The sequence below is a fragment of the Medicago sativa genome, chromosome 7 (genome assembly GCF_051527215.1).
Source record: "Medicago sativa cultivar Bolivia chromosome 7, Bolivia_mono, whole genome shotgun sequence".
NCBI classification, from domain to species: Eukaryota; Viridiplantae; Streptophyta; class Magnoliopsida; order Fabales; family Fabaceae; genus Medicago; species Medicago sativa.
The window spans coordinates 81,996,648-82,018,147 of NC_140755.1; the positions used below are offsets into that span (position 1 = coordinate 81,996,648).

General features: G+C 32.9%; 2 protein-coding genes across 3 annotated transcripts; both read left to right on the top strand.

Moving 5' to 3' along the window:
• The first annotated feature begins 1,723 nt into the window (after positions 1–1,723).
• LOC146909220 (uncharacterized) lies at positions 1,724–9,147 on the top strand. 2 transcript variants are annotated; one of them, XM_085723846.1, is made up of 10 exons: positions 1,724–2,811; positions 3,121–3,542; positions 3,645–3,781; positions 4,595–4,708; positions 4,797–4,880; positions 5,231–5,404; positions 6,054–6,210; positions 6,617–6,777; positions 6,883–7,009; positions 7,183–9,147. In XM_085723846.1, exons 2-10 carry the CDS (start codon positions 3,216–3,218, stop codon positions 8,851–8,853), a joined length of 2,952 nt encoding a protein of 983 aa, XP_085579972.1. In that variant the 5' UTR covers positions 1,724–2,811; positions 3,121–3,215; the 3' UTR covers positions 8,854–9,147. The 2 variants fall into 2 exon arrangements, with proteins under 2 accessions (XP_085579972.1, XP_085579971.1); XM_085723845.1 differs by having other exon boundaries at positions 1,724–1,897.
• Positions 9,148–13,705: 4,558 nt separating this feature from the next.
• On the top strand, positions 13,706–20,636 carry LOC146909221 (uncharacterized). The gene is made up of 16 exons (XM_085724923.1): positions 13,706–13,836; positions 13,997–14,117; positions 14,991–15,085; positions 15,171–15,284; positions 15,981–16,085; positions 16,185–16,256; positions 16,776–16,888; positions 17,120–17,248; positions 17,393–17,461; positions 17,529–17,616; positions 17,731–17,802; positions 17,880–17,980; positions 18,237–18,354; positions 18,540–18,599; positions 18,755–18,865; positions 20,353–20,636. The coding sequence occupies exons 2-16, from the start codon at positions 14,000–14,002 to the stop codon at positions 20,461–20,463; spliced, it is 1,476 nt and encodes a 491-aa protein (XP_085581049.1). The 5' UTR covers positions 13,706–13,836; positions 13,997–13,999; the 3' UTR covers positions 20,464–20,636.
• The last annotated feature ends 864 nt before the right edge of the window (positions 20,637–21,500 follow it).

The window sequence follows — 21,500 nt, forward strand, 5'->3', positions numbered from 1 at the left end:
TTTTTTTTGCTAAAGCGACACTCATTTTGAAACGGAGGGAGTAATATTTTAGGCCCCAAAAAATTGGAGGCCCGGTGCCGTAGCCCAGCCTCGACGGGCTATGGGCCGGCCCTGGTTGTATATGGGTACGTACCACACATTAGACGTGGTGATGTAGTTGCCACTTTTTGTAAACGAGATGTATACATGGTGGAACTATAGCAAACGTAGAGAGATAATGGCCATAGATATTAAGCCATTAAGGTGTGGAGGGAAAGGAGACTTCAGATTTTGAAGTAACTAAGGAAGCATCAAACCTTTACTTCAGGATACAAAAGTACACCAACACTGTCAATCTGTCATCATGCTTCGTTTTTGCACGAGTTGCAAGAGGTGAATAAGGATCAAGGTAGAGGCTATAACACCTTTTGCGTTGCAGCCAGGCCAAAGGCACCAAAGCTTAGAGATGCATTTCATCAAAAAAATATAATCCACTGTTCTAGTCTCGTAATTTTAAAAAGAGAAATGATATTTGTATAACTATTATATGACAATTTTTTAACTTTATTTCATACCATATTATGTTCTTATTCTATCGAGAAATAATATTTGAACAACAATTTTGTGATAACTTTTATGACAAATTTCTTTATCATGCTAACATTGTGTTTTTGCTTACTCTTTCTATTGTTTTGATTTTTGTGTTAATATCTATATTTCTTTATACTCCTAAAAAAAAAATACTATATTTCTTTGTATATTTTTGTTGTTCCACAAGTTGTCACAAAAAATGGTTGTTCAAATAGCATTCCTCTATTCTATCTCTTCCATTTTTCTCTTTCTAGTGTTTTTGAGAAATAAAAATAGAGAAAAAGAAAGCTGCCACCAAAATTATCGCAAATGGTTGTACAAATATCAATTCTCTTTTCAAAATGTTTGATGTTTTCTTCATCTATGTGACAATTTAATTTCAGTATATGACAAATGAGACGCTTATGTGACAACTTAGCATACGTTTGGTTTAGCGGTGGCTTTAACCATTTCCATTGTGGGTTTTCAAGTTTTCGTAGAAAGTAGGTATTTGAACACCTCATTTCACAGTGATTATTTATATTCAACAATACTTTGTATTTTATACATTATATTTGTAATATTTTTTTTATACAAATATAAATTAGATGAACCAAAAATCAAGTCAATCTAAATCACAATTAATTAAATCCAATCGAGCTAAAAGAAAGCACATGTGATATATCGAATTTTTGCTTTAAAACCGATCCATAACAATATCATAAATATCTTATATGAAAGTACATATCTAAACTAGACATAAAGATGATACATGATCTTAAAGTGCCTGTTAATCGTCCGTTTTTATTTGGAAGAGATTTTATCTTTATATCATATCATTCATTTAGTTATAATGTTATATTTTGTATAATATTTATTGAAATCTTCAACTAACAAAAATAGTTAAATCACAATAATTTCCACCAAAATTAAAACAATATAATTTCTTTCAACAAAAACAATATAAGCCAAATATTTATTTAATTATGATATGATGATATATTCTTCAAAAATTAATTAAATACAATAAAATAAACATACATCCAATAAAAAACGGAGAGACAATTATGAAAGTACACTTGTGGACAGCTAGCCCTAGGAAAGTGTGGAGCTGAGCCGAGAGCAAGTTGGCGCGAAGGAATAATCTAGTTCCGAAAATAACGGTTGAGAGAGCAAAGCCACATACTCACTCTCTCTCTCTCAAATTCAAGTGTTGTGTGGTGTGTTTCTTCCATTATAATCCCCAAATTGCCCTTCACACTCGCTCTTAGGTTATCATCTTCCTCGCTCAATCTCATTCCTTACTTCGTTTTCCACTTTCCCCTCACCACCGCCTACAATTTCACCGGTAATTATTTATTTCTCTATTTTGATTTTTTAATATTTTATCTTTAGGGTTTCATTATTCCTGTCAATGCGGTGAGTTTTGTTACGTTTCCAATGTTTTTCTTCGTATTGGGAGTGGGATTATTTCTTGCTTAGAGTTAAATTAGTATGCGTTGTCGGTGTACAATTATTTTACACATACATTGTCACGTCATTGACAACTCATGTGTTTTAATATTGTTTTTTTATTTGGAAGAGATGAAATAGTGTGGGTCGTATGGCGGTTTAAAAATTATAATTTGAATATTTGGACTGCATGGTGAAGTTGAGAGGAAGAACAAACTCCCAATGAAAAGGGTTTTCTATAGGGGATAGCTTCATGCTTTAAATTGGATTTTCACACTTCACTCTCAGCCATTGTTGAATTTATGCTCCAGCATTCTGTGTTTTTTAGTGATTATGAGTTGCATTGCAGTTTTATTATGGTTAAATTTATCCATTAGGGATGTTGATTTTTTTTTGGTTAACTTTCTCTGCATACTTCTGCTCATGTTTGTTATTTCAATATGACATGTGGGTATTGCAGGAACTTGCAAAGTTTCTTTGTAAGAACAAAATGTTAGTAAGACAATAATAGCCAAGTCCAATTTTCTGTAGAACGGAATATTTTTTGAAATATGATAATGTAGGTGACCTAATAGGCGACTATAGTTGAATCACTTGATATGTTTCTCATACCAACTTTTTACAGTAACTTTTTTCCTTTGGTGTGTATTTTGAACTTTTTAATCAGCTCACTGTTTAAATTTTGTGAATGCTGAGTTCCAAGTTCGGTGCAGTTTGCTCTGGAATGGAATCACATTTTATGTTTGATTTGCAGAATAAGTATGGAAACCAAATATGTCATCATAAATATAACTAGTGAAGATAAATAAGGTATAACATAGTATTGCAAACTTTAATCATTATGGCCACAATTTTCCATTAAGCAGTTCTTATTCTGTAGAGGTAAGAATGGAATAAAAACTTTGCACCAAACATGGTCTATATTGTTATTCCTTAACCTTGGCTTCTATGGTGAATTGGTTTTGTTGAAACATAGAATTGGCTTAGTTGAATCCTTTCATAGGAAGTAACTTACTAAATGAAATTGCATATTTTTTTAGAGATCTTGTTTTGACATATTGAGGCATGGACTTGAAAATCATCTTGTAATTGAATCTCTTTGCTTTTGGTGCTTGTTAGGTTGCTTACCGATGAAAGCCGTTCATTAATAGTGAACAGCCTGGTGTTTTTCTTCATACTTGTGTAGTGTTCTGCTCAATAATATCTCACCTTATATGCTAATGGCTGTTGATCAAAGAAGAAAGCAATTAAATGGTGCAAGCCTGGTTAGTTATGGTTCTCCAGAGCAATATAGGACTAAACGAAAGAATTTTGGACCACCAGTGCAAAGTGATCTAAACATGAAATCTCACATTTCTGTTGAATGGGATGCTAATCACCAAAGGGTTGTTGCCAAGCGGGAACAGATTGGCATCAGTTGGAGACAAACGAAACCATTTGCCAGATTTGATCACGATGGACATGAAGTCTTGGCAGATGTGCTTGCCATGCCTGAAGAAATTTTTGGCCTGGATAGTTCAAGTGAAGTGCTTTCCTATGAGGTAACAATCATGTTGTGTTATTTTCAACTATTTGCAGCCAAAAATATAAACAGTTTTTGTCCAAGAGTATTTCTAAATTGTCTTTTGTGAAACCTTTGGCAGGTTTGGAATACACAGCTTTCAGACTATGAGAGAAATTTTCTTAAGCAGTTTCTTCCTGGTGACTTAGAGCCAAATCAAGTTGTCCAGGAATTACTTTCTGGAGATGAATTTCACTTTGGAAACCCTTTCTTAAAATGGTAAGATGTCTTTCTTTATATTTTCTTTGCATAGGCCTTGTTAGCATGTGACTCCACTAAATATTTTCCATGAGCTCTAAAATGAATGTTAGGTAGTGTAAAACAATATTTCAGATTTTAGAAGGATGAAAACTATGGGAAAAATTAACCAAGACTAAAACCAAATTTTGCCTATTTTACAAGAACCGAAAACAGTAATTTACTGATTTCAGATTTTGGAGGCATGAAAATCAAATGAAATGTTTTACAAGGATCTTAACCAAAATTATCTCGTTTTCTTTGGACTAAACACATAGTTAACCTTTATATTTTTTGTTTTATGTTTTTATGATCATTTCTGAGTTGTACATCAACAATGCTGTTACACGTGGTTCCAGCTCTAGAGTTAATTCATTGAACTATACATATTCTCAACTCTTGGTATCCAACTTGGCTAGACTCACATTGATTTTCATAGAATGAGTTTACTACATAATGGTTATTTTCTTGGACATGCCTAAAATGACAGTGGTTCTGTATTTTTAGACTTACCCAAATGCAATACTTTGGTCTGGTTTTGTTTTGTCACCATCCTATTCTCAATATTCAATAAAATTGTTCATTTCCTTCAACTGTTTCTATCAATTTCTCAATTCTCTTCAGTGGGTTCCTAATGTTATGGCATATCATCTTTCAATTGTATAAAATAACTGTAACCTCAGCAAATTAATAATACAAAATGAAAAAAGAACTTAAGTTTGCAGGTCATTCATTAAAATATTCACTTGTTTTTAGACTTTAGAGCCACAAATGAATGGTAATATGCATTTGCAGGGGTGCTTCACTTTGTTCGGGCGACCTTCATCCAGATATGATTGTTTACCATGAGAAACATCTAAAAGCTGATAGAAGAGCATACTTCTCACAATTACGTAAATATCATAAGGAGTAAGTCATGCACAGTTATTTTACCGTGGATTCAGATCTTGTTTCTTTTGGCATGGTACTTAATATGTTGTCATTTATCATTTGGCAGTATGATTGGATTTCTAATTAAGCTGAAGGAGAGGTGGGAGACCTGCAAAAGTCCAGAAAAGGAAATTCTACCAAATATTCTGAGGTTTGACATTTGGAAAACTGACTATATATTGCAATTTGCACACACCACACTCTTTCGAACAGAAGTATTGAGTAATGACAGGTTTATTCCATAATTTTATGACAAGGACGTGTGCTTTACCTGTGCTTTCAATACTTACGTACTTACATAGATGGTTTTCCATGATTGAAAGAAATAATCTGGGGTGTCGCATTGTTCAAATCTGAGATGAATCTGAGGAAATAGAAACAACCACTCTAGTTTTTGTCTAGCTAATGCCTACGTTGGTAGATAAAAGGGTGTGTAGTGTGCATTTACCTATTTAGTGTCTGTATTGTTTTTTTAAATAACAAGCTTTTTGCTTTGTGCAGGTCAAAGAATGATATAAAGAAAAGAAAATGGTCAAACTTGGATGAATTCAGAGATGATGATCATGATGGGAATGTTACAGTGACATCCGGGTCATATTCCTGGGATGAAGAGGAGAAAGCATACGGTGACATCCAAATTTCCTCAATGGGACAAGGCAATGAGCTTCAAAGAAGGTATTTATCGCTGCTGCACTTGATACTGGGCGGCTTTAGTGAAGGTTGCTTCAGATATTTGGTTGTTATGTTATGGCGCCTCTTAGATAAAAAAAAAATTGACCATTTTTATCTATCAAAAATATTTTTTGATTACTAAATGAGTATCTATAACAAGTAGGTACATGGCATATGTTGTATCAAGGAGGAAGTAATTAATTCCCGAGGTATTTGATGCTAAATTGATAGAAACCTGGTATTTTATTAGAAAGTGTATGGAAAAATTCACCAGTACTAAAACAGAATACACGCAGTAGTTTTGGGGGTCTGCACACCTCCCTTCCCAAAGACCCAATTCCCCTTAAATACTTAGATAGCTCTCCCTCATCCTCTCATATTAATAGGCAACATGCCTTATTTCTTCTGACTATGTTAACTCAACTAACCTAACAAACTAGGCAACTACCTCACTTCTGACGCAGAATGTTTTTTTTAATTTTCAAATGTTTTTATTTCTTATATTGGTATTTTGATTTGCTGGCACTATATATCTTCTACTGGATGGATGTCTTGCTTAGCTGTGGTCTGGCTTTTCATTCGTTTATATGCATATCAGCTTTAACTGTTTCAATGCTTAACTATCTGTTTATAACAAAATGATGTTTGACAGGGTGCTTGGCGAAGACTTCAATAAAGGTGAACCAAGAAATATGATGGCTTCAGCTTTTATGCTTAATAATGTGGGAGGAAGACCCAAGAAAGGAGGCAAACTACACAAGGATAACATTCATGCTAATGACGGTGACCAATATATGTCATATATCAAGGTGAGACAATCCCTCTCGAATCTCTGAACAATACTGAATTGGTAGGGGTAAACATCTTTTTATTTGAGTTAGTTATGTCATTAGTGCTACTAAGTAATTAGAGGGACAATAAAGTTTGTTCTATGTTATGTGAAACAATCATTTTTTGTCACATCGGTTAAGTTTTTAAACTTCAACTAACATATTGAAAAATGAACAAGTTTTTTTTAAAACTGCTATGCTCTTGTTTTATCTTAATTCTCCTAATTTGATTTATATTAATTCTGTTCATTGTAGTTTACAAAAAAAAATACTATTTTGTGGTTTTCCTTCTTTTATGATGAGACAACAAAGCAAACATTTGCATTTTTTACTGCAGAATTATTAGCATCTCTAAGGCATTTGCTGATTATTTCCCATGTTTCAGATTACCAAGACGCAGCACGAACTTGTTAAGAGTTTGAAGGTATCATCTAAAAGCATCCCGGCTAGTACTCTTAACTGTGTTTTGGGTGACCTTGATAACTTTCATGTGCAACCGTTCAAATTATTTATCAAAGAAGAACAGAAGAACTTGCATGAGCATTGGTTAGTAATGTTGAGGCCTACTTCTGACGAATTGTTATTGCATGGTACAATACATTTTGTTTACCATTATTGCTTTGCTTACTAGAAGATATTTAATTTCTATAGGTTACAATTGGTGAAGAAACATCTCCCTGCATCATATGCAAACTGGACAGAGAGACTGATACAGAAACATGCAATGAGAAATTCTTTGTTGCTTGAAATGAAAGATAAATCAAATGTACTGGTAGAGGTTTGTCCTTTTCTGAAGATCCATTAAAATTTCCTAGCAGTGAGCTTGCATACATGTATCAGTATATCTATTTCTTGAATTTGACAAGATACTTAGGTTTACCTTGCCTCATGTAGCATAATAGTGGCCATTAAGGTTTTTGTTAAAACCTTTTCCATTAATTTTCCATACAGGATGATGATGTTTTGAGCACAGGAGTCCAGGCCCAGGAGGAGGAGCATGGTGGTGTTAATAACCAGTCTAGCTTGGAAGATGAAGATTCCATTGTTAGCGTCCCAGAGAACCCGTCCCTCCATAATTCTTATCACAACAGCGATGACAAGCTCCACCGCTTGGATATAGATTTGGTAAAAGATGTTTTATCAAAAGGAGATGATGCTTCACATAACAAAACTGGAGATTCAACGATTATGAAATGTCAGGATGATCCCATCGGTGAAGGAGCTCCTTTCTCATCCGATGAAGATTCTTTTGTTAGATTCCAACAGAACCCGTCTCTCGACAATTCTTATCACAGCGGCGATGACGAGCTCCACCACTTACATATAGATTTGGAGAAAAATATTTTATCAAAAGGAGGCGACTCTTCACAGTACACAATTGAACATTCAATGGTTATGAACTCTCAGGATGATCCCATCAGTGAGGGGGCCCCTTTCTCGTATAATGATACTGTTGATAGATTCCCAGAGAATTCCTCCGTTAATAAATCTTATCACAGCGATGATGAGGAGCTCCACCCCTTTCATATAGATTTGGAAAAAAATATTTTATCAAAAGGAGATGATGCTTCGCAGAACAAAACCGAGCATTCAAGGATTATGAACTCTCGGGATGATTCCATCGGTGAAGGATCATCTGAGGGTCATGCATGGCAAGCAGTTGAAATGTCGCACCCTTACTATGATTTAAGTATGACCCATGACTACACTGCCAACAGGCTATCACTGGTAAATTCACAAATTAACCAAGATAGACAAACCCGAATGATTGGTCCAGAATCTAATTTACACCAAGAAAACATTGGTAAGGAGTTGTTACACAGAAAGTCAGATGATGGTCCCTTCGGTTCTTACCAAAGCCAGGAGCAAATTGGCTTGATTCAGTCCCTCATCAAGGACAACGGGATTGGCTCCTATCATCATGAACAAAAAAGAGCTGGGTTAAATTTCCAGGCTTCAAACGATATTCCAATGGGGAATGGCCAATTTTATAGTCATTTTAAGGAGTCTTTGCAAACGTCTCTAACATTGGATCAAGGTCAGAGGCAAGCTGGTAATATTTTCATGCCAGAAAACGTATCAGGTAATATTTATTCTGACACAGGAAGTTACTTAATCCCCAGGCAAGATCCACTAGCTGCAAGAAATATTACTGATTGGGCTGTTAGTGCCCCTCGCATGGTAGCACCCTCTCAATCTCACATTAATACCGATAATTTCATTGGTCAGCCTTGGTTCTCTTCAGACCAGCAAATTCAGGGTGCCTGGAATGGATCTGGCAATGGCAGTCTATTTAGTCAGAGCCTTGGCACGGGAGGAAACTCCCATCATAACTTATTTAGTGTTCTATCTCAATATAACCAATTACGTTCAGGTAACCCTTATGAGTCAATCAGACACACTGACCAGTTCCTTTCGCCCAGAACCTATGGAGTAGTAGATGCAGGTACACATAGGATCAATGCTGTTGTACCACCATCTTCTCATCCACTAGATCATTTCAGTGGACGTGATGCACCTGGTGCTCTGGTGCCTGATGATATGACATGGATGAGCTTGCCTCCTCAAAATCCTACTTTAAATGATCAAATAGGATCATACTTGAGGTCGTGGAACCGGTAAAATGTTTTACCTAATTAACATAGTTAATTTTGTGACTGGAGCAAGATCCACAAAAGGGATGAGATAGGTTTATGTAAATAACTATACCATGCTCAACTTAACACCATGTACATATCTAGATGTTAGATGTGTTGGAAAGAGAAAGCATGGGTAAGCTTGAAAATTCAGGTTGATAGGGAAGTTAGATATCTCATTATTAATTTTGATTTTTTTTTTTCTTCATGTTTCTAGAGAGATTATTTAATAATTTTCAAAGGTATCAAATGCTGAAAGCAGGTGCCTCTTTTTGAGCTATATTTTGTTTTTTCATAATTTGTTTATATTGTTGAAACAAACTGGTCTTGCTGCATGTTATGAATCACTTCGGGCTTGACAAAACTCAATGTGATTCGAAACATGTACGGTATGGTTGTTAGAAACTCATGAAAGGAATCAATAGCGGTGTATGAACATATTATAAATTATGTTTAGGCAAAATCACTCTTAACGTCCCTTAAGGAACGATTTCATCCTTTATCTTTTTGTCATGTCATTTTCGTCATTTTGGTTTACATATCAATTTTCAAGCATCAAATATAAAATTCATAAGAATGCATGAGCGAAAGACCATAAATTTGAACTCTTAAGTTTATATTGAAATAAAATCATGATTTGAAGCTTAAAAATCCATATGCAAATTGACTAAAAGGACGAAAATGACATAAAAAAGATAAATGATAAAAACGTTACTAAAATTAAGTTAGTGACAATAATAGACATTTTGTCTTTATTTTGATAACTTTTTTTTTTTTAGCACTCGCTGGTTCATAAGCTTTACTATTCATAGCCCGTTTGTTGTAAGCTTTTTTAAGAAAATAATAACTTTTTAGAGTATTGTATGCATCCGTTTGTTACAACTTTTTTAAAAATTATAATCTAAAAAAAATCTAAAAACAACTTCAAATGAGAAGCTGTTAAGAGCAGCTTCTCAAAAAATAGAATTTTTTTTAGAGTAGAGAGAAAATATGGATTAAAATATTTAACTAATTTTGTAACAAAAAATCGTTTTTATATAGCTGTATCTAAACAAACTAAAATATTTTTTTTAAAAAAAGTGATTTTTATTAGGATAAACAAACGTAAAATAGATTCTGATTTTTCATAAAATCTTTATAAAATAATCTCTAAATTATTTTAGGGCAAAATCACTTTTATTTTAATCGGTAACAAACGGACCCTTATTAATTATATCATACTTTCTTTTTGAGGAAATTATTTTTTAATTATATCATCCTTATTTTGGTTATCCTATTGTTGAATAGAAACAAATGGTCTTCGTTTATTAATTAGATTATACTTATTCAGGTATGGTTGTTAGAAACTCATGAAAGGAATCATGGCTGTATCAACATACTTATAAAATTATTTTTGTAACCTCTTCCGAACACTTGCCAGTTTCATTTTTTTTTAAAGAAAAATAATGGGGTATAATGGCTCATAAGTGATGCAAGCATATGTAATGTAACGTACTCCCTTCGGTCTCAAATGTAAGAAACTTTTTACTTTTTAGGTTCATTCAATAATTGATGTATGTGGTCTATAATATGGACTACATACATCAATTATTGAATGAACCTAAAAAGTGAAGGCTTAATTACACTTTTGGTCCTCGTGTTTTGGCCTACTCACGAAATTGATCATGCCCTTTTAAAACAGAACAAAATTGTCCTTCAATTATCATTTTTGTTGCATTTTTCGTCCTACCCCCCATTTTATTCTCCAAAAACGCAGAGAAATAACAGTTTTAGACCTACCCCCTATGCTCAACCATGAAATAAACAAGGAATAAAGCATGTGGGTACAAAGAATCCACTTTATTCAACACACTAACCAAAAAAAACCTAATTTCTAAGATATGTTTCAAATTAGGGTTTTTTTTTTGTTAGTGTGTTGAATAGAGTAGATTCCTTGTACCCACATGCTTTATTCTTTGTTGATTTCATGGTTGAGCATAGGGGTAGGTCTAAAACTGTCATTTCTCTGCGTTTCTGGAGTTTGAAAATAGGAGGTAGGACGAAAAATGCAACAAAAATGATAATTGAACGACGATTTTGTTCTGTTTTAAAAGGGCAGGACCAATTTCGTGAGTAGGCCAAAACACGAGGACGAAAAGTGTAATTAAGCCAAAAGTGAAAAGTTTCTTACATTTAAAACCGGAGGGAGTAATCTACAATAACTTACTGTGGAAGGTATTTGAATTATTGGATTCCACCTTCAAGAATCGGAGTTGGGGTCATTTGTCTCGTCGGTTTCTTCACAACCACACATTGTATGAAAGATGATTAATATTCTTTTTGATCAAATGAAGAAAGGATAATGAGTGGGAAAAGATCTTGTCTATTCTGTTCCGACAATAATAATTTGAGTAAATAAGGTTTTGACAAAGTAAAAATGATAATTTTATCTTTTAAAGAATGAATGTTAGCGAGTTTAACTTATTTTCAAGTTTAACATTGTAATTTTAACATCGTAATTTTAAAAGTTTGATGTAGTACCCCTCAAAAACAAGTTTGATGCAGTAAGATTTTTCAAAATAATATATAGTTCTTTAACTATTTTTGTACCTATTTTTTAAAGAAGTGAAATGAGATAGATATTATTAGAAAGTACATAGCTAAATATTGGACTTTTCAACTATATCACACTCTCAGAGAGGGTAATAAATATGTGTGCTGACTTCTTAGCCAAGCTTGAAACAAGGTCTACGAGTGATCTATTGATCGTGCTTAACCCTCCAGCTGAGCTTCGTTTATTGCTTACAGCAGATAGTATGGATGTTGCTTATCATCGCGGCCATTAGTCTCTTTTATTTTATTTTTTTGTTTTTGTTTTTGCTTTGACTTTTTCTCTTGTAACCAAAAAAAAAAGTGTACTTTGATGGAAGAATAAAATCGACTGCCGTTTCTTTAACTTAAGGCACTGCTTGAATTCTTATCCAAACAATCTCGGATATATTCAAAAAAATCTATTACATATACGAAATTTGGTAATTAAAATGCATTTTACTTATATTTCATTTTATTATGCAAGTATTTGATAAAATACCATGGAAAGTAGTGTAAACTTTTTTATACTATCATGGATAGTTGATTTTGGTGAGTTTTTTTTTTTTTTTTTTTATATAGTTTACTCGAGTTGTTTAAACATTCAATTTTGAATTTGACTATAGCGAGTGGATGCATCATGCATATATAATTAGTTGAAGACGAAAATAAAATAAAATAATTAACCTTGCATATATTATGCATTGTCCTTACCAACTGAGTTAAGCTCTCGGGGACAAAATAATCTTATTTTAAGGCAGGGATGTCTTTCGTAAAAAAATGCAAGGTATTATTACGATTTTTTATTTGGTTTCTATTTTCACGAAATTTAAATATGTTTTTTTACTTAAAATCTACAATACTTTATTGACCATATATGGTTTTTAATCATATAATAAGTGTTTTTGTCAAAAAAAAAATCATATAAAAAGTGTTTCTTTTAGGAAAGTGTACAACACATGCTTGTTTAGTCCCTTTAAAACACATCAAAGACCTTCCAACATCTTAATGTCCCCTACTTATGTCACAAGTTTGTGTTACTAAGCTCGGCATGCTTATTTAGTCCCTAAACTCCATTAAAGTCTGTCATATTAGTTTATACTTCCTCCGGTCCTATTTATAAGAGAAATTTGAGTCAATAAAAGTGAATGTATTTGGTCCAATTTTTTTAACCAGATACATTAAATTTTATTGACCAAAATTTCTCTTATAAATAGGACCGGAGGGAGTAGAATAAAAGTCACCGTAGTCTTTAAATATCATTTTTTCTTTAATTTTATTCATAAACTTTGTAAATATAAAAAATAGTCCATAAAATTTATGAAATCTCTTAATTTACTCTCTAACTTTTATAACTTTTTTTCTGCTTGTTTTTGTTTTATTTCTCATTTTCGGGTTTGTAATTTGGATATTTTAAGTCTTCCTTAATACGCCTTGTGCTGAATTACTTTTTTGTGATGGTAATATATCATTTTAGCCTCTTCTGAAGAAAAAAAATGCAAATATTGTCCCCATGAGCTTACCTCATTTGGCAAGGGATAATGCACAATATATGCAGGGGCTGGGGTTCGAATTCCGGACACCCTACTTATTCATCCTTAAGATGAATTTATCTAACCACTAAGCTACGACGAAAAAAAAATGCAAATATTAAATTGTTAGATTTTGTATATCTTACGGATCTCTTAATATATTTACATAATTCGTCCTAAATTTAAGATGAGGTGATACTTCAAAGACTAAATTTATGGTTTAGTCTAGTTTCTAAAATATGATTAACACCGACCAAATTACGAATTTTATATAATTTATAAACTTTTTTTTTGAAGGATATAATTTATAAACTTATTTCTTATATTTGTATATTTTAGGAATTAAATTGAAAAAAGCGATAGTTTTAGTTTAGGTAATAAATTGAAGATTTATTAAATACCATAATTAAAAACACCACTCATATTCATAAAAAAATTACTTTATCAATTTGAAGATCAGCTCCGTAAATAATTTTTTTTGGTGGTGGCCGTTCGAACCCCAGACCTTGCATATATTATGCATTGTCCATACAGCAAATAAAATTTGATAAAGAATTGTTTTACAAAATAATAAAAGTCATATTCTTCCAAAACTATTTTTTTTTTTTTAAAATTTATTAACCATTCCAACTCAATTGTTAAGATTATTTTAATTGAAAAAGTTTATAATCACAGATTAACCATGTCATGAAACTCTAATGACAAGTTAAAACCAATTGAATAAATCCAAATTAAGACAACTCAGAAGTTAACTCCCCTGAAACTCACCGTTGCAAGTGATGATGATGATGAACAACAATCGCTTCACAATCTGAAACTGAAATCTCCAACCTGCGAAGAAACCAAAGTTGCATTCAAAATCACATTCTGTATGACCCACTTTCACCTTTCATCAATTTCATCAATTTTTCTCATAAACCTCTCTGTTTCTTACACCCTTTATCCATTTACCTCATAAAAACGCTTCCTTTACGTTTTTTTTGCTTCAAGTTTTGATTTTTTTAACACTGTTGCTGAAATTTTTCAAAGGGTATGGCACAAGAATCACAGGCAATGGATCCGCACAAGAATGAAGTTATTCGTTTGGAGCGTGAATCTGTTATTCCAATTCTCAAACCTAGACTTATCATGACATTGGCAAATCTTATTGGTATAATTCTGTATATGCCCTTTGGAGTTTCTCTCTATGTTGTGTTGAATTCATATTTGTAGAAGCATGTTTAGGGTATACTGTTTTTGTAATTTTTGGTTGTTATTGTTGTTATAGTGATTAATGATTATCCTTCAATGAAAGAGCATTGTAGCATGCCTTTCTCTCACCTTTACAAACAAAATTGTGATGATGTTCACTGAAATTTCCTACCTTTTATATGATTTAATTTTTGCATGCTGTTATGGAGTTCAGTTTTTTATATAGGGTTTGATAAAAAAAAATGTTTGCGATTGTGATTTGGGTCGCAACATCGTGGTTGTGATGTCTCTACGACCATAATTGAGGTTGCTTTAGCTGCATTTGACTGTAATTTTCAGCAGTATCTAGGATAACAATACAACTGTGACCATTGCTGCGACCGCAATTTAAAACCTTGTAAGGATTTAGCCCTTTGCAATTGTTGAACGCAGACATATACAAACAATTGGATGAAATAACACTTTGTATTGAATTCACTAAATAAGAGGAATTGATTGAATACTATGGAAAATGACAACTTAAGGAACTTGTAGAAAGATAGAAGAAGACTAAGTTCAAAGACATAAGTTATTACTTGCAAGGAGAGTACCAAAGGGAGAGAGGAGAGACTTCGTCAATTTTTTCCATACCCCGGCCCTCAGTGATCATCATTTCTCTATTTATGCACAATCCAAGCTTCCTTGATTTTAGGATCACTAGCTACATGTCCATTTGCCTCAACCAATAATATTATGCCAACCGTATTTCCTCATATGCTATTTTGAATCATAACTTCTTGAATTCATTGTTGTTATTCTATTGTGGCTTGAGTCGTTTCTGTATGTTATGCAGAGCATAGTGCCGACCGAGCTGAGTTTTTGAAGCTCTCCAAGAGAGTAGAGTACACAATTCGAGCTTGGTACCTTCTACAATTTGAGGACTTGATGGTATTATTCAGTGCTTGATCTTTTTTTATTTATAGCTTATATATTACTTGGGATTGTGGAGAGACTGATTCCTTTATGCCTTCAGCAACTTTACTCCCTCTTTGATCCTGTAAGCGGGGCACATAAGTTGGAACAGCAGAACCTGGCTCCTGAAGAAATTGATGTACTTGAACAGAATTTCTTGACATACCTATTTCAGGTACTATCTTGAGTTGATGCGTTGTGAATGTACAATTTTTTTGGTGGCATTTGTTAATATAATATAGACTTGAAAACTTATCACAAGTTACAGTATTAATATGAAGGAGTAATATGTTAGGGAGTCGTGGAAAATTGAGAGAATACGAGAGTCTTTGCTAAAGATGGTTTTGGATATTCTAGTGACAACTAAATTCATAGTTACGCTGTACTATATAGAGCAGAAACACACCTAACTGCCTTTATAACTTTGTTTACTAACAATGCTAACATAAACTAAACAAAGTAGAAGCTTTGAGAAACAGCACGTATACTATAACATGCGTTTTGGGTGGTGTCTGTATGTTGGACATGTAACTCTGTGATGCATACGACAAGTAATGAAAAGTGTGGTTAGTAAACGAAATTCACTACCTCCTTCAGTATGATTGTAACCGAAAAGAAAGAGAAATCGAGGAAGAATAGTGAGGATTCTATATTCTGATTCTGTAATTGAAAACTTGGTTAATGATTACAACGGAATGAGTATTTGTAGGGAGAATGTATCCTGACTGATTTCGACTCAGTTAGTTACATTGTACAATCTAGAAATCGAGGCACACTGAGGCGGATTTAAATTAAAAGACTGGCTCAATAAATTCAATATAAAATCATTGAGGTGTATTGAAATAAAGTATCATTTACACAAATCTTGCAGGTAATGGAAAAGAGCAACTTCAAGATAGTGACTGCGGATGAGATTGAGGTTGCACATTCGGGCCAGTATCTTTTAAATCTTCCCATTTCTGTTGATGAATCTAAGGTTTGTGCATATTATATGTTCCTTTAATGCCATTGTTATTTGGAATGCTTGATTTTGTTGCAAACAGTTGCTGATTTCTGTTTTATTTGGTTAATGAAGCTTGACAAGACACTTCTGAAGAAATATTTTGCAGAGCATCATCATGATAACCTTCCAGATTTCTCTGATAAGGTATGGCTGTGAATCTAGTTTAGTAGCTCTTACCCATCAAGGATTTCCTAGTTTCATGGTGTTCATTATGATTGATAATAGCCTAGCTCATTGAAATTTGATCTCTATTGATTTGATGGATGGCATATAAATGTCCTAAGGTCTGTTGGCTTTTTTCATTTTGGAGTCATTAAAATTCCTTCTACGTTTACTATTGGAAATCATAACCTTTGTTGTGTGTGATTAATTCACTAAATATTGGTTTTGGGAGAAGGGGAGAGGGGGCTTAAGATGCCTTGTCATTGGTTCTTTCTAAATCTTATTTGCTTCTTTCATGAACATTGCTAAGTTAAATTTAATGATGTTTCGCTAATTTAATAATTTTTATATCTTTTTTCGTCACAATTATGATTATTTCAATTCTTTATACTGATTGAATCACTAAATATGTAATTCCTCGATCAGATAAAAAAATAGTTTTGTTCTTCAAACTTAAGTCCGTATTGTGAAAAGGAAAACTAATATATCCTATTATTTTAGTATGTTATCTTTCGGCGTGGCATTGGGGTTGATCGAACAACTGATTACTTTATCATGGAGAAACTGGATATGCTCATTGGACGATTTTGGGCCTATTTGTTAAGAATAACTAGGTAAGCAAACTCCTAGACTGGAAAGTTACTGTTATGGTTGATGCTAATGAATAATCTGTTATGAGAAGTTGGTATATTGATTATTATATTATTTTGTCTCCATAAAACCTTTTAAAAGTTCAATGTAAAATAATTTCATGTTTGCATTAATCAAAGTAAATATCGCCAGCTTCATCTTGAGCCTCCTTTTTTCTATTTCTAGAAACCTTTTTAAGGCTGTGATTCTTACAGGTTGGAAAAGATTTTTTCAAGAAAGTCAAAGCATATTAAGAAGGATTCAGATGGCAATGAAATGATCCGTGCTGCAACTGGGGATGACTTTGTTGTGGAACGGATACGTCTTGAAAATATTCAACTAAGGTCTTGAAGATATATTTAGTAGATCTTCTGATTAGAAAATGGTTTTTCTTTCTTACCAAAATGCTTTGCTTGGGTATCTAAGTTTCATAATTTTGAATGTGTGATGATGTGGTAACTCATAAGATTGTTTGCTGCAATTTCCAGCTCCCGTAATTTACTTGGCAAGACCTTGATCCAAGAACCGACGTTTGATAGGATAATTGTTGTCTACAGGTAGATCTTCTTTCATTTCAAACCTCTATCGAAAAATTTGAAATCTAAAAAGGAAATTGTTTTTCAGGGGAGCCAGTACCAAATCTAAAGCAGAACGAGGAATATTTGTGAAGCATTTTAAGAACATTCCAATGGCTGATATGGAAATAGTTCTTGTGAGTTGCATCATTTTTTGAACATTTAAAAAAAAAAGCTATTTTTTTTCACTTAATAACTTTTCCATCAACAACCACAATGGATGACTTTGGTACAAAATTCTAACTTGACAGCCAGAAAAGAAAAACCCTGGATTAACTCCAATGGATTGGGTCAAGTTTCTTGTATCAGCAGTTGTTGGACTGGTCAGTTTTTCAATTTAAATTCAATATTTCTATTTGTTTTCATCATCCTGAACTAATGGATTAAATACTCTTTGCAGGTTGCTGTATTTAGTTCACTTGAAATGCCTTCGGCTGATTGGTGGGTCATATTTGCTGTTCTTTCCACAGTAGTTGGTTATATTGTCAAGACATATTTCACGTAAGTAATTTTATTTTATTTTGTTGTGGAAACGCAAGTATGTTAACTGTTCCTGTTTATGGAAAAGTATTTACTGATTATTGTGAAAACTGTTATAAGTGGGGGCAATCCTCACCTCACAAACCGGTTTTGTGGGTTTGTGTTAGGCCCAGCCACAATTTCTAAGAAAAACTATCTACATATAACTTTGAAACTAGAGTAATTATTTCTACATAGTTAACAGTTGTGTGGCTACTGTGTTTTTTCCCCTCCATAGGTTCCAACAAAACTTGGCTCAATACCAAAATTTGATTACACAGTCAATGTATGACAAACAACTGGACAGTGGAAAGGGTACACTTCTCCATTTGTGTGATGATGTCATTCAACAAGAAGTAAGTGTTAGCTTGGTGCACTTTGTCTCTTTGTTATCAAAATAAATAAGTATTGATGTTTCTTTTTATAACGCTCTTAGATCTTTTTAGAAAATAAGACAGGGCTGGCTAGTATATACTTATGTAGCAATGCAGCAGCCGAACATCTAATCTAACAACTATTAATTAATCTTAAATTCTTTTAGGTCAAAGAGGTGATACTTTCATTCTTTATTCTAATGGAACAGGGTAAAGCTACAAGACAGGTATGTACATGAAGACAAGTTTGTAACAATCTTTTTTTTCTTCTTCTCTTTCCACCACCTTTTTTATTTATAAATTCTATATTTTTACTTAGGGAAACAAGTTTCTTTTAGTGTTACGTAAGTACTTATGTTAGCTATATGGTATTGTGAATCAGGATCTCGATCACTGGTGTGAGGAACTAATCAAAGAAGAGTTTGGGGAGGAATGCGATTTTGATGTGGATGATGCAGTGGGTAAATTAGAGAAATTGGGTATCGTCACTCGGGTGAGATTCTCTAAAACTTGTCTCATTCTAATCTAAGAAGTGATTATAGATATATGATACATATAGTAAAGTAAAAGTATTTAATACTACACATTTTTAAAAGATAATTACGCATTTTTTCCTTCAACTTTGTTTTATTATTTGCATTTCTACTTTATCTCTTTATATTCCACTTTCTCTACAATTTACATTTCAAGTGAATACTGCATATCCTTGAACCTTTGTTGCAGTAAAATTTTGTCAAATAGCTTGTTTCTTTTATAGCAGTATCCTTGAACCTTCATTGATCAAATTTGCATTTTAGGCCACAATGGTAATTTTAGGTTACAATGGTAATTTTAGGCTACATTGTGGCCTAAAATTTTGTCAAATGTCGTATTGATAAACTTGGTAATTTTGATTCTGGGAGCAGTTGAGAAATATTAGTTGAATTTTGATCTGTGTTTAACCTGTTCAGTAAAGAAAACCGAACCAAATCAGAAAACAGTTTGGTTGAATTGAGCCAAACGATATTAAGTTTGGTGCTCAGGTTTTAAATTTACAAGCTGAACTGACTCTTAAGCCATTTAAAAAACTGGCTGGTTTTATGGATCTGATTTAACCAGTTCAAAAACTGATTCTTTGGTTCCGAACTCGTTTTAATCAGTTAAAAAACAGCTCCTTTGTTTATGAATAAGATCATAATCTATTTGAAGAATTCACAACCTAAGGGTTTGAGAAAATTTTTTCTATTTTTATTTCTTTTTTTGACTTGAGTACAAAAATGCATTTAGTTCACTTTGTTTCTGTTTTTAAAGATTTAAAAACTTTGAAAACAGGAAATGAATTGAAAACAAGGTGATAGTTTTGGAATCAAAAGTGAAGACAAAAAATAAAAACAAAAAACATTTTCTGATACCAAACAGGTCCCAATGTGCCAATAAGAATCATTGCATTTTGAACATATAAATAATATCATTTTATAGAATTAATATATTTTCAGACTGATTGAAAGCATCAAGGAAATTGAAATGCGTGTTTTTTTATTATTATTTGATTTGTGTCGGCAGTATCTTCGTAATAGACTAATATATTTTATTGAACAGTTTAGACCACTGTGACACCTTTTTAGATAGATTTTGTCCAAGTAATATACCTTTTTAGATTGATGAAATCTATGCTGGTTTTGTTACCAAGAGTTATTTTTTATTTGTGACTTTAGTATCTATCTATTTGGTTTGAAGCATAGAAAATGATTTGCAAAGTGAGAATTATCTAAGCATTATAAGTTATAAGCATTACTCAAGTCATACATCTAGTTGGTGCGAGACTCTCAACACTCTCTTCACGTTAGGGACTAACCGTTTTGAAACGTGCACTAATGTGGAAGGAATTACAAAAATCTGAACAAAAATGAAAATGTTTTATTGAACTAAATGAACGCTAAACAATATTTTCTATGTAGATTTTGATTTAGTTGTTGACTAGTGATTCGTGTTGGAATTCAGGATTCGATTGGTCGATATCAATGTGTTGGGCTCAAAAGGGCAAATGAGATCATCGGCACCACCACTGAGGAGCTTGTGCTCAAGGCAAGACAGGGAAACCTTACTACTTGATGGTGTTTACAAAAGCTGCTTAGCAGTTTTATGTACATGTTAGTGTTGGTTGAAAATGATAATCCTGAAATTAGTGGTTAACATTTTTCTTCAAAAAATGCTAAATTGATGTCTAGTCTCTGGATGGAATTAATTACATTTATGCTAAATGATAATCTCTGTGTTTTCTACAACTTTATTCTTCTTCCAATTTTTATGTCCGTTGATAGATGTTAATTTTCACGGGTCTGCAACATATCTGACAAGAAAATGAGAAAGATGAAGTTTTTTTGTTTGTTGTTTGACTAATACCCCTCCACTAGAACTATCATCGTGAACTCCGCACTTATGTTCCGATGAGATTGGAAGCGATCTTCCAATTGTAAATTTATCAGGTTTTATGTGTATCGGAAATTGCAAGGTTCCCCATGTTCCAGGTTTGGATCGGAAGGTAATTCCGATCATTGTATTCTCTCTTTTTTTAAGTGATCGGAAACCATGTTCGAATCCAAACATGCATCAGTTTTGAAACGTGTTTTCGACCAAACATAACATAAAATCACAGCAAACATTTTTTCCTATCAAACACACATATAGATCAAACACAACTGAGATTGCAAAACATAAAAGTTAAACAAACAATACATAAAACTATATTAAGCTTTTTTCCATTACATTTTTAGTTTTTCATAAACAAAAATAATACCCCACGCAAGGGACTACATCCCTTCCACTTATAGTTTCGTTCAAAACCCTTCCTTCTATATTCATCCTAAACATATTTAAAGTTTAGACCGAACTTATTTAACAGTTTAGATCACATATTAATTTTCAGAGTAAACTGTGACGGTTTAGTTGTATCATGAAGCACCTACTGTATTGACGTAACAACTGTTTAACAAGGTAGTTGATTAGACCATCTCCAATGGCCCTATTGAAAGGGTGTTGAACCTTGTTTAACCATTGGAAGCATGCCTATTGAATATGACATGGAGGAGAGAGTAGATGAATACATTCAACATGTTGAATGTCTGTCCCATTGTGCCACGCGTTTCCAT